This window comes from Myzus persicae, unplaced genomic scaffold (genome assembly GCF_001856785.1).
Source record: "Myzus persicae strain clone G006 unplaced genomic scaffold, MPER_G0061.0, whole genome shotgun sequence".
In the NCBI taxonomy this organism is placed as follows: domain Eukaryota; kingdom Metazoa; phylum Arthropoda; class Insecta; order Hemiptera; family Aphididae; genus Myzus; species Myzus persicae.
This window is the reverse complement of record NW_019104322.1, coordinates 267266-284598: the sequence shown is the minus strand read 5'-3', so window position 1 is coordinate 284598 and position 17333 is coordinate 267266. Positions and strand designations below refer to the sequence as shown.

The 17333-nt window shown below is 29.9% G+C and overlaps 3 protein-coding genes across 3 annotated transcripts; all 3 read right to left on the bottom strand.

The window, feature by feature from the left end:
• Positions 1-145: 145 nt before the first annotated feature.
• LOC111041152 lies at positions 146-5065 on the bottom strand. Its single transcript, XM_022325342.1, has 8 exons — positions 4646-5065; positions 2806-2963; positions 2562-2728; positions 1132-1263; positions 922-1071; positions 700-861; positions 396-628; positions 146-272 (listed from the first exon to the last, which is right to left on the bottom strand). Exons 2-8 carry the CDS (start codon positions 2912-2914, stop codon positions 203-205), a joined length of 1023 nt encoding a protein of 340 aa, XP_022181034.1. The 5' UTR covers positions 2915-2963; positions 4646-5065; the 3' UTR covers positions 146-202.
• A 1623-nt stretch (positions 5066-6688) lies between these two features.
• Positions 6689-12761, bottom strand: LOC111041151 (G patch domain-containing protein 2-like). Its single transcript, XM_022325341.1, has 11 exons — positions 12336-12761; positions 9668-9743; positions 9527-9603; positions 9324-9451; positions 9109-9237; positions 8811-8992; positions 8548-8732; positions 8358-8485; positions 8174-8290; positions 8020-8105; positions 6689-7413 (listed from the first exon to the last, which is right to left on the bottom strand). Exons 1-11 carry the CDS (start codon positions 12390-12392, stop codon positions 7304-7306), a joined length of 1275 nt encoding a protein of 424 aa, XP_022181033.1. The 5' UTR covers positions 12393-12761; the 3' UTR covers positions 6689-7303.
• A 1668-nt stretch (positions 12762-14429) lies between these two features.
• On the bottom strand, positions 14430-16669 carry LOC111041148 (probable 18S rRNA (guanine-N(7))-methyltransferase). Its single transcript, XM_022325338.1, has 6 exons — positions 16493-16669; positions 16115-16152; positions 15852-16030; positions 15022-15215; positions 14720-14946; positions 14430-14656 (listed from the first exon to the last, which is right to left on the bottom strand). Exons 1-6 carry the CDS (start codon positions 16526-16528, stop codon positions 14509-14511), a joined length of 822 nt encoding a protein of 273 aa, XP_022181030.1. The 5' UTR covers positions 16529-16669; the 3' UTR covers positions 14430-14508.
• Positions 16670-17333: the final 664 nt, after the last annotated feature.

The following is a 17333-nucleotide window of genomic DNA, read 5'->3' as shown; positions in this document are numbered from 1 at the left end:
CATATAAGTAGAAAACATTCAATTTTTTGGTAGGTATACAATTAAAATAAATTAACTAATATTTTAAATTAATGCAAACGTTACATAGTATGTGTAGCTAAATAATTGCCTACAGTCAAAATTTTATCCAGCAACAAAAATATTCTTGTTGCTAGAAAAAAAAAAATAGAAAAGAATAGCAGAGAAAACCAAATCATTGTGGTCACTCACGAATGTTCAGGAAATGCAAACACCATTCTATGTCTTCACTGTCATCAACTAGCAGCTTCAATCTAATGTTAACAGACAAAAACCATCAATTTTAAGAAATAAAAAATAAAAAAAATAACAACTAGTACAATATAATTTAATTGTTAATTATCAATTTCCTTTAAAAAGTAAAAAGAAAAACTTACTGGTTTCTGTAATTGTCAGAGCTTTGCTGGTTCATAGTGTCCTTCATGTGTTTAAGAGCAGTTATACACTGAGCTGATAGCGATTTAAAACATTGACGGCGTGCAGCATTGTGGGCAGGGTTATCCCATATGGGAGTATTTCGAACGTGCTTCCACGCCATGAACACATAGTCCATAACAATTGGCCACTGATTACTCTCAATCAAGCGCCTACCTTGATCAACAACACATTTCTGAAAAACACATAAAATAATGTAGGATTAAACTATTGTCAATAGTAGACGAAAACAAGAAATAAATTTACCTTGAATGCTAAGACATGGGTTGAGACTCTGTTATAGGCGGTTGGATCAGTTTTTGAAATCAATCGGCTACTTGGTAAGGCCTTGTAAATATTACGTCGCAAATAATAAATACGCTCTTCAAGGGGCTTCAAGTCGGCCACAGGGAAGTGTGATCTAATTTCCTATTGATTAAAATAAATATATATATACAGTTGTTTCTAAATTAAATTATATATATGTACCTTTTCAATACTTGGATGGTCAATGACAATCTGTCCGATTACACCAATAAGCTGATCGGAAGACAATGATTTTAAAGCAGATAAAAGACAATTATCTTCTGGAAGTTCAACTGCCACTTCAGTACGTAATTTTTTACAATTTGGAGAACCCTAAGTACAAACATTGTCAAGTCTTAACAAAATTATTAACTATAGTAACTTTATACATACAATTTTGTATTTGTCTGGAGATGATAATTCCAGTGGATCATTTAACAGTAATCTTTTGCGAGGAGTACTCCTCAGAACAATTGAACTCTTGAAATTAGAACAACCAGATTTTGTTGGAGTTTCTTGATTATTCTAAAAATAAAATATGTTTATAAATGGGTACTAACATTTTTTGTAATTAGCCGTTAAACTTATTTCACAGATAATAAAGAAGTTGTAAAATTATGTGTGAATAGTTCACATAAAAATAAATGAATGAATTCAATTTAAATATTTATCATTATTTTTAACAAATATAAAAACTTTAAATGAGTTTAAAATTGTATTTTATTAATAAAGAACTATATTAATTTATAATTTACTAATAATATATTTTTTCCAAATATATATTAACTTATACATGGAGCTGATAGGTACATGCTTATACATGTTACAATATGTTTAAACATTTTTTTTTTCAAACCTATTTTGTTACAATACATTGTAATTATTTATTGACGGGAAGAGGAGTATATTTATAATCATTAAGACAAGTTTCAAAATGTTTATTTAGTGTCCAAGAAACGTTATTATAATTAACACATTGATTTTTTTATCTTATCTTATGGTTATGAGATTGTTAAGAATAATATTATAATTGATACCAGCTGTGTTTCCTAGCATTTATCCATTATTTACAAAAATCAAAATATCAGAGAATACTTATTTAGTCATATTAACATTTAAAGATAATAGATCTAATTAATCACACTATTCCATATCTATCAATACACTAAAATAACTTTAGGTATCTGCTCGTTATAGCTTTATTCATAGATATAATTTAAAAATTAAACATAAATGTAGCTACCAAAATGATTATTCAACAGTTAATATTGTTTATTATCTAATGATTATTATTTTTTTAATTAAAATGTAGTATTTTAAAAACTGATAATATAGGGATTATACAAGAGGGTTCACATTTATATTCACATTACTCAATTTAAATAATTATTTTAAGATAGGTAGGTATGTATGAAAAATAAAACCTATTTAAGATAAATGAATAATTAATCCCTATGAACTTAATTAGTAATTTTTATCCAATATTCTGTGTTTATAAGATAACAATATTATTTGTAATATATATTTATAATTTAAAAGAATATAAGAAAAGTGTTTTTCAAACAACAACATGACTCAAGAAGGGCTAATGACTAGCTAATATTTGTATTCTAAATTTAGCAGGGAAAAAAGTTAATATTTTAAGTACAAAAAATGTTTAAATTGATTTAAATGAGGTTCAAAATTGAAACATAAAATCATACATTGTTAAATTTAGTTACAAGTAATAATAATAAAAAAAAACCCAAAGACAAAAATAAGGTAAAATGTGGGTAGAGTAGTTAGATGATTAAAAACAAAATATACCTAATGAATGAACCTACCTGTTTTATGGCATCAATGTCAGGACTAAAAGTAACTGGTATTTTACGCCGGCCCCTTTGTTGGATGATTAATTCATCTGGACTAGGAGATGGCGTCATCATTGATGTTGGCAAGTTACTTATAGTTGTATTCATTATATTGAGATGGTGATCATTTCGGCCCAAACCTAATGCAGGTATGGTAGTATAGTATATTTATATTAAGGAGTACCTATTGCACCTATATTAAATTAAATTGTATTACCATTATTGGGGTCTGTCATCGATAATCGTCCTAGTCTAGTTGGTATCTCAGCTAGAACACTTCTGGTCATCATCCGGGTAGGCTCTGGGTTAAAAGGTGGTGTCTCCATTTTGTTTTATTCAATCAAATCCTTGGTTAAAACTGTTTGTACAAATTTCCTGTAAATTAATATTTTAAAAATAGAAATCTGACTTAAACTAATTTCATTTTAAATACATTGAACTAATGATTCTGATAAAATATAATCAAGAATTGTACCTTACAATGAATTGAAGGCATTAAAACTCTGTGGTTATTTACTTATGACATTTGATTTAATTTTTTAAAACAATAAAATATTTAAGTACCTATAACATTTGCCAATTCTATAAAATAGAATTGAATTTTTAATATTTAAGGTACTTCTTCCAGTATCAAAATATGTGTAGATACCTATACTGGATTGCAAGCAAGTTCTAAGAGGAATAAAAGTGTAAGTAAATAAATTACATTAAAAAAGTATTTTTTTTTCTTAAAATTTAAGCATGGTTAAAAGTATAATTAGGTACAAACTCAAATGTATGTATATAAATGACCATGTTGTAATTTTTATAAAATAAAACAAAAATTGAGAACAAAGATATTTCTAGGTACTATGATGTGTTTTATTAACAAGTATAATATTTTTAATAAACCTCGTGATTAACTAAAACATTGTTTCCAACTTTTCTAATTTGATAAAACCAGATGGAAACTAGATAGGTACCTACTTACCTAACAAGGTAAATGTTCTTTTATAAGAATCAAATACTTATATAGGTATACTTATCAGTTCCCATGTGAATTTCAAACAAATTGAGTAAGTAACATTGCTTTTATTTTGTTCCTAGATCCTTACATGTAGATAGTTTGTTTAAATTGTATTTATTTTTTATTTAAATGATTCTGTGTAAACAATAAAATCATTTAAATTAGAAGGATAGTTAACACTTATTGAAAAACCTTACAAGACATATTGTAAATTTATAGTGTGATAGGATTATAGAAAAGGTACCTCTATAGGTACTAGCTAAAGTACCTATTAAAAAAAAATCGAGATATTGAAACAAATTAAATGAGAATGTGCCTTTAAAAACGATAATGATGAATATGACACATTGTCTACCCAATTGAATACGTGTATATTTGCAACACCACATAATCATTTAAAACGTATTTGCAGGCAAATTACATAAGGTATTGTAATTGAATTAATAACTTGTGGAATATTTAAAACGCGGTGTGACATTTGCATAATAATAAAATGCGATTGTGATTAACCTATTTCGTTAGATCATAAACAGATAGCGAACGAATGAAATAATATTAAAGTTTCACGCGGGTACCGATTTACGAAAAGAAAATCTTTTGGCCTCGACATTTCAGACACCAAACCAAGGAGGTAGGCACGGTACGTATACTTACAACGCACCACCACGGTAATAACAGACGTTTAAAAAATATATATTAGTAATTATAGTTGCATACAATTTGAAAACAATGAAAAACGTGAATTCTGAAAATCGTGCTATTGACAATAAAATAAATCTAATCACCTAAGACCGTGAGTGTAGTGACGAGTATATTATACTTTATAATACTATGTTTTTTATAAACTTTCCTACCAACCAACTTTAAATCGTCGTGCCTTTATCGGTACCACCTGTCTGGATATCAAACACAGTAATAATAATAATATAAAATTATTACGATTATTGAGGTGGTGTCTGGGAGGTTTTGGGATTGGGAAAATCACGACTATAGGAGGGACGTGGTCGGGGAAAAGGTTAATTAAAAAAAAAAAAGCAAAAGAACCACTAACCTTTAAAATCCTGGACGGTGACGTGACAGTGCTTTGCCGCCAAAAAAATAAAAGAAAAAGAAAAACCAAACAGAACGGATAGCGGGTCGGAAAACGATTGCAATACTACACGACACTACGCTTAGAGCAATCGAGCGAACTACTTCACCGGACGGATCTCGCTTACGACGGACTCAGTTTGTCAATTGTCCGTTAAAAATCGTATTGCGGCTGCGACGACTGGGCTGGCGGGGTGCGGTGACCACTCGTGCTGCAAGACGGGAGGAGCAAAGGCGAATTACGATACAGTCGGTGTCGGTGCGGAGCGCGACTGCGGACTGGTCTCGACTCTCGACTTGCGAGAAGTCGGCGGACGCGAGTACCGGTTACCGGTATCGGTGACGACCGGTTCGGGAGAGGCCTTTGTCCCGATTGTGCGCAGGGATTTTAGCGGGAAAATCACGCGGTCTCCCGCCCGTCAAGCACGGAATTGCATGGCTCTCACCATTGGCCCGCCGTCGACCAGTGGTTCCCAAACAGCACGAGCCCGCTTAAATTCGAAAATGCGCGCGAGTGGCGCGACCGTCGAAGATATTATTTCTACACACAAAATATTATGGCTTTGATGTACAATTATTCAAATGACAAGCAGTGGGGTTTTGGAGGGTTAGCGGATTACGGGGGTGTATGGCATATTCGGTTGAAAACTGATTTTTCTGAAAAATTCTCGTTTTTCCTTAATTTGTATTTTGTTTTTTTCGACGTTTTGGAAAACTACCAGAAATTTTCTCTGTTAACCACCCAAATGCACCAGCTGTTCAACCATATTTCCTTTCCCGTTGTAAAAGGTACTGAAATTGAAAATCAAAGTATTGTTTCTACGTATCAAAACGACACATCATTGAAACATCAATACACTCATCACTTCTCTGTCTAAAATGTACAAAACCGGGTAACAAAAAAATTAATTTTTATGAAGTTTTGGGAATATTTGTGAATACATAATTCTGTAAAAACCTTTGTTAAATAATTGTTCACAAGCTCCTATTTGAAGGGTTGAACTGTTCAACTGATTCGATGTTCTTGTACGAGCTTATAAAATTACAATATTTATTGCAACTTTGTCAAAAAATCATATATTAGAGTATACCTACTCTAGTTTTTTTTACAAAAATTCTCCTGATGACAAGCAATAATAATATAATATTAATATAGTCTTCCGTCAAAAGCCTAAGATAACAGTCTTAGGTTAGGTTAAACGTATACTGACACCATAAAAATCATTAGGTACACGAATAAATAATGATAATAATATAAAACACAGCAATACATAGTTATAATTCATTTAAAATGAGTTTTATTTTTATCACAAAATTATATGTACGTATTGTAACGTTGCAAAATAACAAATCATTTTCGCGAAATGAAAACTAAATTATTTCAATAATGCTTCATATCTTAAATTACTCCAATACTTACAACAATCTGACATCCATATTTCAATTTGAGACACTACAAACTACATTGAATATAATATTATTACTATATAAGATCACAATATAGGAAGGTCATAGTAAACCGTGAGAAATTAAAGTTTATTAAATAATAATAAATATTAGGTTAGGTAGGTAAAAATAGAATTTAAAAGCTATTGATTAAACCATACCATGCAAAAACCAATTAAAATTTGTTGTTTTATAAAATTACATTCTAAAATTTTAATTGATTTCCATGTTATATTGTTATTCCAGACATTTTATTAATTAGACTATTATTTTCAAACCAATTATATGCAATGTCTACATTTTAGTTATATCATTGATTTTAGGAATGAAATGTTGTGTTTGCAGTATTTACAATACTATTTAATCATGTTAAGCTAGATTTAAAAATAAGTATAATTTTGCAATAATAGTCATGATTAAATAAATTATTTTCTCAACTATATTGTTGATTCAAGTTTCAACAACTATATTATAGATAATTTATTTTTCAAATAATCAGTTATTTTAATAACTGCTTTTATCTCTATTATTCAGTTTAAAAATGAAAACAATTTGTGAGTGTAATTGTTTAAAATGTATATTTTAATGGTGATTTCATGATGTTACGTCTTATAAACTAAGAAATTATGACCACATAGATACATTAAGTTACATAATAGTTCATAAATATGAACATGTAAATTATATGATAAAACTTTATTGATTATAAATACATGGAATAGTAACATAAAAATAATACCTAAAAGTGTACATAAGGTGTTAATGGTTAAAATGAATCATTATAATATTGTAAATTTAAAGAGTAGTTTTAGAAAGCTTTACATTTAAAACAATGAAAAAAGTTCAATAGAATGTTTAGAATACTGAGAATTTAGAAAGTAATAGTGTCAAGAGTATTTCGACCTCCGAGTTTAAATATAATAGATAAACTTCTCTTAAAAATAATGACTGAAATTGATTGGTAAATTAATAAGTCAATATATAATTATGACTGTTTCAATCATCAATATTACTCTTATAGTCTTATATAACATGCTTTTTTGGTAGACAAATTACATGTCAACAAATGATAATTTTTTTATATATATAATATATAAATAGTTAAAAAAGCGTGATGAAGCTGCATTTTCAATTAGTTTCAGGCCTACTAGTTGGCACAAATATATAATAATGTTCACTTATTCTGATTTGAAGTTTCTGTCTGAGATGATGTACAAGGCTTGTCTTCTAGAACTAAAGGTATCCATGCTTGATTATGTAATGCTTGCAAGCCTAAACTTAATTCTGAAACAATGATTTATCATTTAAGTTACATTTTAATTAGGCATTAAACTATTTTTGGTACTGATGGGTTATCACTTAAATTGATTTGTTAAAATATTATGTAACTGTACAATGTACACAATACACATGTGGTCAAAACCACATATTAAATAGATGGTTTGTTAACACATTATAAATAATAAATAAGTAAATCAATATTTTTTTGTACACAAGCAAAATAAAATAAAATTAATCATCAAAGAAGGACCAATTTTACAAATGTTTGCTATGTAAAAAAAAACCAACTCATAATTTTATTATTAACCATATTGTTCCAATTAACTTTTACATAAAATTATTAATTACTACTAAATCAACCGAAACAAAATGGAACAGAAAATTTATATTTCTATACAAATTATATACAATCATAATAAATGTGATATGATCAAAATTAAGTTGAAGTACAATTAGAAAAAATGGTTTAAAATTCCTATAAGAATGAAAGAGAGACCTATTACGAGACATTACAATATTATATTCAAGCAGCATATGGTTTTTCAAAGAGATAACATTGGTTTGGGCTGTCTACTCATCAGTACTATGATTTTTTGTTTTTATTATTACCAGAAGATGCAGATTTCTTTCTTTTGTGATCTTTTGATGGATTAAGATGTGAAAATGGAGCTTCTAAGTCTACTTGAATTGTATTGCTGAAAAATAAATTAAAATTAGATTTTAATACAATAAACGTTTAGTATAATAATATAAAAAAACTAACTCAGTTTTGGTCAGAGTAACTCCTTTTTTTGGTGAGTCATTGAGTTGCATATGAAGAGAATACATTTCTGCTAAATGTGAAAGTTGGTCTTGTTCGTTTTTTGGCATTGGATGAAGTCTAAAGTATTATCTTATTTTAGTTACAATTCAAAACTATATAGAAAGTTAGTGGTAAAACAACATACCTTAATTCAGACTGTGCAGGATCCCTTAAGAAACGAGATACTTTATCGTTAGCTGAAGTTAAAACAGAAAAACTAGGTTTAACTGATCGAACTCTGCGTAAGCCTCCACGAATTTCTCTATCACTTTTCTAAATCATAGAAACATTTTTTTGAATTGATAAAATAATAACTAAAAGAGTATTTTTAGTACCTTAAGAAAAGTATTTCTATGCCATATTGGCATACGCCCAGGCCCTCTTCCTTCAGCTAAAGTGTTATTTTGTAAATTAACAGATAATAGTTTTTGACAGTCAATTTTAATTGGTTCGGCATCATCATCAGTTACTCCACCAGCTCCACATGCATTACCAACCCAATCACTCTGTTCATCATCTCCTAAATATTAAATAATGATTCATTCTATATGACTTTGTACAACTTTTATTAAATAATCAATTAATTAACTAGTTTTACCTTCTCTTCCTTCATCATTAGTAAAAATTCCAGCTTCACTTTCTGAGGAACTAATACTACTTGAGCTACTAGCAACATCAATATCCATTGATTTGATATTTGAAGTACCCTGATGGCCAGCTATAATTTCTCGATTACTGCGCTTTCTTTTACCAATAGCCAATATTAATGATCCGCAGTTTCTAAATTGTTAAGGCATTATATTATAATAAATTTAATGTATTTTGAACTTGAATAAAAATCATATTTATTCAGTTAAACAAAGAAAAACAACTAGATGTACAACAATAGTACCTACCTTGGCATACTAGCTGAGTGGCGTGTAGTTCTTCTCTTCTCACTGCTACTACTTTGAGAACAACTACTAGTCATTTGTGATGGAAACTTTACATCTGGATCGACAATCATCTTTTTGAATTTTCTTTTTCTTTAAAAAACAATAAGAACATAATATAATATTAATGTTAATAATTTATCAATGATCAATTATGATAAAATGTGATTTAATTAAACCTCCTAGTGAATGGTCTTCCCGGGGTAAAGTTTTCATTGACTGAATCTGATTCCAAATGCATTAGATGTTTTGACAGCAAAGCAAATCGAATTGGTTGTGGAGCACCACTTATATCATCTGAATCACTCTATTTTTGAAATAAATTATATTATTACCCTTATCAATTTATTGACGTTTGTGGAAAAATTTTTGATTTTCTTACATGATAAATACTAGACACTCCTACATCCTTAGAATTACTACTGGAATCATCACTTTGAGCTTTATTGTCTGGATATGCTATAACATGAATAAAATACATTTGAAAATAATGAATTAGTTGATTATGTAATTTATAACATACCAACGCTACTGGCAGATCTTGTTCGACGCCTGAATCCTAATGGCCGAATGAATTTGTTTACTTTATCCATTCTAAACTAAATAAAGAATATTCACCATATTAGATTATAATATTTGATTATATCATGATAATAAGTTAAGTTAGTCAACAAACATAGGTCACACTTTTTTCAAGTATTTAATAAAGGTCTTTACTTAATTAATTCTAACTACATGCACAATATAATAATATGATTATTGATTACACATAAAAGATCTAATAGACACAGATTATGTTAGTTAATATGTATTCAAAACAGATCAAATTGATGCCCTTTGTTGCCCTTCATTCTCCATCACAAATAGATAAGAAATATTTAAATGTGATCATGGACAAATATTTTTCTAAAACTACTAACCCATAGATTAATAAAAAAGTGAACATATTACATATGAAACACGGACATTTTGTTGTCTGCGTCTCACAAGTAGGCAACATAGCAAATTGCATGATCAGCTCTGTTAGCATAAAAATTAGAGTAAATTAACCTCTCATGAAATTTAAAGGTAATTATTATCTAGGGCATCTCATAAGCTTTTTATTTAATTTTAATTTTAAAGCAAGTAATGAGTATTTTAAGATGTACGTACAAACAATTTATAGTTTAAAAATACTCATAATAACTCACTTTAAAATAAAAATATAATAAAAAGCCTATGAGATGCCCTAGATAATAATCTTACCTTTAAATTTAAAAGAGGTCAATTCACTTTCATTCTTAAACTAACAAAGCCAAACGTGATTTGTTAAGCATGTGGCCTCGTAATAGGTAGGTATTACCTTACATACTACTCATCACTGTACCCTAACATAAATTAGATATTTATACTACACAAAAGCCTACATATTCAGGCTTTGATATTAAAATATACAAACAATAACTACCTATAAATGGGAAATATAAATAACGATTTAATCAAATTCAAGTTTGTATAACTTTCCTAAAATTTAGATAGACATTCATGTGGATATAAGGCACTTGTCTTGAATCCCTCAATTCAGCACAGGACAGCAATGTATTATGAATTACTTATGATACTGAATGATGATAAATGTTCCAATTAGAAAAACAACTATTATCAGTATTGGGTAAATGACTTTTGAAAAGTAATACAATTACAGAATCTATCCATGTATAACGACTACAGACTAATAATTAGTTGTTATATTATTATATAAATTTTATAGTAGTATAGGTATAACATTGATGATGTAGGACGTAGGTACATGGTTAATGACTTAATGTTATACATGAACAAAATGTATAAGTATTAATTCCTGGAATCTTTAATAGTAGATGCGTATTGATAATTATTATTTTGGAAACATAAACGTTTTTTATTGATTTTTATTTCTTCTCGTCTATTCTAGCCTAGGGTTTGTCATACATCCTACATTCGTAACTTTTTAATGACTTGGAAAATAACACGTTACAGTAATTTTTAATTTGTTCTATGTAACTATCTACCCAACATTGATTGTTATAATACAAATAGTACCCAATTACTTTTTTCAAAATTACACACTATATATTTTTTTTAAGGAGTGAACTAAGTCTTTCTATTTACGTCTATTGCTATAAATATATTATTGGCTATAGTCTACACGCAGAATTATAAAGAACTATGTTCATAGCTGCTTGCAACATATTATAAGCTACCACAAAAATAAATCTTACCTAGCAGATCCAAATAACAGTATTAGGTACTGAATTTGTACATTAATAGTGTAATCGGTTTTGTTTCATATCTTTACTTAGGTACCTATGGCACTTTGGTCATTTAAATTGTTTGATATCTAATATCATTGATTTAATATACAAATACTTACAATATTTAATCAATGCTTATTGGTAGGTAATGTAGGCTATTTAGAACTGATGTAAACGAAGGAGAGCTATTAATGAGATTAAGATAAAAGATCATTTAGACAAAACATCAATTAAAAAATGCAACTCATAGGTAATCAGAGTTTGTTGATTAATACAATTAATTGAACATTTCTCAAACTAAAAAATGTTTAGGCACGTAAAGCAATTGAATGCTTCAGTCATAATATTGTATAATGTGGTGACAATAAATATTTAGTGCATTAATACCTACAGCATAAAATCTGAAATCATAACACTTTGTACCTATCCTTATTTTATATCAATCATACTGGGTATTATTACCATAGGAAATCAAATAACCTACAAGACGTGGACGAGGCAACACGATAGGGGTAGTTTTCCTACCTATTAGGGACTCAATACCACCGACTGCTGACGTGAAGTCACACAGATGATTAAGATGTCAAATGCCACAAAAACATGATCCCGTTCTCAGACGTCCTGAGTTCATCCAGTGCGTTAAAAGTCAGACGCCTATAGGTAGTCAGACCAACAGATCGTACCAAACGGACGCCCTTGCCTGGTCGGTAAGCGATTTTTTCCGATCAAATCGATAAAAAAATCAAAATGGTGCACAAACGAGAAGGGTGCGAGGGGATAGTCAAATGAGAGATCACGACGTTGACCGTCCGATCATAATACATTAATCTATAATGTATCTCCTGTCACACAACATTTGACAAGTACGTCGTGTACGATCGTTTAAAATGGCTGGTAGTATTCGATTTCGGTATTTACCTTCCGGGCGTGCAGACGCGCGACGGCACAACTCAAAGTGCCCGGCACTGGTCGCATAAGTAGCTCTTCGTTTATCGCACCATTTGTCGTAAACGAAATATTTATTTTAACGTATCACACGGAAAGTCGACAAATGACGAACGCGTTGTCGCACTATCGTCGAGTGACGACTGGGCGCAATGAGCGCGATGGGTGACAATTGCTACCTGCTCAGTCACTACTCAACAGTCAGTCAGTACTCGATACGATACATTCAGAGACGAATCACAGTGCGCAGACTTTCACCGTTCACTATAGGCCTGTCGTTCTTTTGTGCGGCAACGACAGATTTTCCTTCCTTTTCTACTCGGCGCTCGATCACCACACACAAAGACTTTTCATGCAACCGGGCAAACAAACGACAAAGCAATCACTATAATTCGGCTGTAGTCTCTACTGCGTGTGCGCGATTGCACGAGTCGCGGTGGTTAGTAAAAATTATGGTACCCGAAACGGCTTTTGAGTCTTGGCCACACTGTGATGATGAAAATCCCGTTTATTTTACTATATATATTATTATAATACTGCTATTATACATTTGTACTTTATTAAAAATAAATAAAATAAATAAATTATTGTTTGCAAAGGGAGTCCACGGTCCACGAATTAAGATGCATAGGTCAAAGGTATATTGTAATTCGTGAGACGTCACACGGCTCACGGCTCATCAGCTGCAGCTGGCACAGCCACAGGTGAATGGAGTACAGACAAGGATTTAAAATCTATTTTCTTTCATATGATTCGCGGACCAAAAGTAGGGATTCATTTTTTATTGAGACAAAAAGTCTGAAAATATAAAATATTTTATTAAACTTTCATTCATAATTATATCATACATAGGTATTTCATATATAATTAATATTCATTTAAAAAATGTAATTTATTTTAATACCTATTCTAATAATTTATTTGGCGGTTTTAGTTTTAATTCATTATAGTTGTGGACTATTATTAGGTAAACAAATTTATACAAATAATTATTAATAAAGAGTTGACAATAGAAACAATTTTAAATCGCATATTATAAAGCCATTGTTTAAGAAAACGTTATTTATATTTAATTATTATTATTGTAAAGTGATCAGATGTTAGTATTTAGTAAACTGTAGTTAAGTATTATAAATAGTGATCAAATTCAAATTATTTATATTAAAATAGTAAATACCAAATACCAAATAAAAATAGTAATATTGCATTCTCTAAATGAATATTCATTATACATGAAATATATATTTGATATATATTTTAAATGAAAATTTTATAGAATAATTAATTTCAGACTTTGTCCAGCAATAAGAAAAAGAATTCGAGCTTCTTGACGGATTACACTTTTACCCAGGTATCTTATACCATGGAGGCATGGTACAGACCATGGCTTGTATTTAGCCATGAACAGACTAGTGGATTTCATTACTTCAGTCTACAAATTGTTCACTGTTCAGGCTTTTGTTTTGAGAGGTATGCAAGTTGCTATAAAAAGTCAAAGCATGTGATTTATGAATCTTATCAAGTTTTGTAAAAAACAGATATTGAAATCGACATTTGATCATAAATATTTATGTAGTAAGCAACAACAAACTAGGCCAAAAATGGGAGGGAAAAATAATTGAATACCCTGTGGTTAGCACTCGGGGGGGGGGGGTCTTAGTCCCCTTAAAACGGACCGCTTTTTAATTGTGTGGAATCGAAGCTCCTCCTTCTTACATCAATGTTAGCCTCCTCTGAGATTCTAATGAATTGGTTGAAGGGATGAGGAAATCCAACATAGACAGAGCATAAATATAAATGACAAATAAATGTTACATATTATTATAATATATATACATGATAACAATCAATGAGGACTATAGAAGAAACAACTTAATTTGATTTTCATTGATCTAAAAATGAAGAATGGAGAAAATTAGACAATAGTGAGTTCCAAAATCTGTTTCAAGGATCTAATAATAAAGAAATGTACAGATTGATATTGACTTCATATTGAAGTTGACTTGATATACAAGATACAATGATATAAGAGGTAATTCAAGAAGATCCAATAAGAAAAAGACTGTGAACTTATAAAAGTTTTATCCTTCAATAAATAACAGAATATATTGTAATTCACAAAAAATAAATTAGTGTACAATTAAAATCAAAACCGTCCACTTCTTGATCGTCCTGTGTACTTGGTATCTTCTCTAGTAGTTCTTCCTTGACGTCTTCTCCTTTCTTTCTTTTCCAAAATCCATTCTCTACTTTTTTTTACTAATTTTGTCGCACGCCCTTTTGTCATTTTTTCTCTGTGAATCGTTAATAAATAAATCAAGTATTTCATCACTTTTAGATATTAGTACCATTATTACCTTTTTGATGTATAATTAATTTGGGTATTTTCTGTACCAAGTGCTGGAGGCATGGGCATAGCACCACCAGTCATCAAAACGAGAAAATATTTTTTAGCTTTAGTACTATCCGGAAAATCCACCAACAATCCTCCAAAAAATCCAGCTTTTCGCGCTTGTGATACAACTAAATCTGTTTGATGTACATTTTCTGGATAAAACTGAAATACTGCTCTCGCATTGCGTCCCTAACAACCAATAGTTAAATATAATTTATATTCTATTTATTTGTTTAAAAATTATATTATGAATGTTATACTTACCAAACAAGCTAATAATGTCGAAAACAAAGTATACAGCCTTTTTGCAGGTTTATGTGATGATTTATCTGCATTACATAACCATTGCAATGTGCTTACACTGTATGCACCATCAAATGTACCTGGTTGAAATGGAACACCATCACCAATATCTCCCAACAATAAATCACCTTCAACTTCTCTTTCTTTTGCTACTTCTAAAAAAAATTAATAAACTAATAAATATACATTATAAATGGTAGTTAGTTAGTATTAAAAGGATACCCCCAAAAATTTTTTTCTCTATAACTCAATATAATAAAATATTTACATTTTATATTCAATATCACCAACACTGGCAAGAGGTTTTAGGACAATATGAAAAATTAATTCATAGATATTACATTTTTTAATTTAACAGTATACAACACTGTATGGTAGTTTTTTTTATTACTTTAAAACTTATATACAAATTTAAGCACTGTGTATAGGGTTACAAATATTTATTTTATTTTAAAAGAATAAAAATTAAAAACTTGACAGTACATCACACATAAAATTATTATTTTTAAATTTAATATTGTTAAGTGGTCAATGTTGATATAATAAAATGTCAATTTGTTATGAAATACACCTTAAGATTTTTTTTTTGTTTTAAATAATTGTGTAAAGAATGATGGAATATAAATAAATAGATATACATATATATAAATGACCTAGTACTTCTATAAATTTCATGTCAAATATTAATGACATTTCATATTGAATGTAAAAATAACAAAATACATTATTAGATATTGTCATTTTAATAGTTGTAATTTGTAAACATAACATACATAAATTATTCAACATACTTAACATGGAACCTGAAATGTCCATTCCAAACCAAATATGACCAGATTCTTCAGCAACACTACCACTTAGACCAGAACCACATCCTAAATCTAATAGCAAACAAGTTTCATCTTCTGGTAACATCAACAATTCCATACACCTTTCAGCCATTTCTAACTGAATGTTTATCATCCGAGAACTAAAAATAATTATTTTAATAGAATTGTTTGAATTACAAACAAAAAAATAGTGATGGAATAATGACTGGACAAATGTTACTTACTTTTGGGTATACTTCCGAGCTTCATCGTCATTATAAAACTGTTGAACAAAAAAAAACATTTTTTTTTTTTTAATTTAATTAATTTTAATGAAAATGTACTATCTATACACTATGTAATAACTAATAAGTAAATGCCTGAACATGAGTGGTAATTTTAGGGAGGAAACAAACATTTAAAAAATATACCAATTAATTATAAAAATGTCATACACCTATGTGTAACACCTTACAGGGATATAATATACACACATATATATATATATTACACATGGTTAAAAATGTTAGATGGTAAGTAACGCAAATGTTTAATATGCAATTAACCAATGTTTATGTTTGATATATAAGATCGTTCATAATTATTAGATGTACAAAACTTACGATTTCCGGAGGAGCTAAATGTTCCGGACGAGACATCTTGTAGTTGGAACAAAATAAAAGAATTAAGCTTCAAAGTATTTGTAATTATTGTTAAATTCGCAAGCATTTACTTCTTAAGAACAACCGCGAGGCGCGATTCGAAAATATTGTGTTAATGTGTTATCACCAAAAGTCGTTATCTACCACGATAACCTTATCAAGGGTTCAGTGTTGTTACCATGGACTTGGTTACTTTATCTATTTGTGCCATTTGTGGTTGTAGCGGGGATTGTGCTGTTTATGACCTACCGCTGCCGAGCGGTGAATAATGACAGACAGCTCGCGAAATAACCGACCGTCAGATGGCGGCACCTAGTCTGTATCATCACTCTCAATCACTCATCGAAATATCGAACGGCGTACTCCATTGGTCCTGTCGAGCGGTCCGATGACACAGCCGACCAACGGCGACAGCCGTTTTACCCGCTGCGAAGTGACGAAAGGCGAGACGCATCTAAAATTCTAAAAAAGAGGGAATGGGACGTCAGACGCGTCCTATGGAGAAAAGAAATTCTTTTAAAGAATATTATTTTTGAAAAAGCCTTCCAATAGAAATCAGTATAGAACTTGACCGCTAAAAGACCAAATGAGACGAGTGTATCTCGTATATCCGGTCATCGGGACCGCATTCGACTATAACAATAAATTCAGGTTGCGAATTCATGACGAATATAAAATCATAGGAAAGATAACATATTTTATAATATTATATATTTTATTACAACGTTTGTGTCTAAGTGCCCGTTTACTCGCTTGGCGTGGCATCACAAGTCACAACTTACAACGATAACGCCGCGAGCCG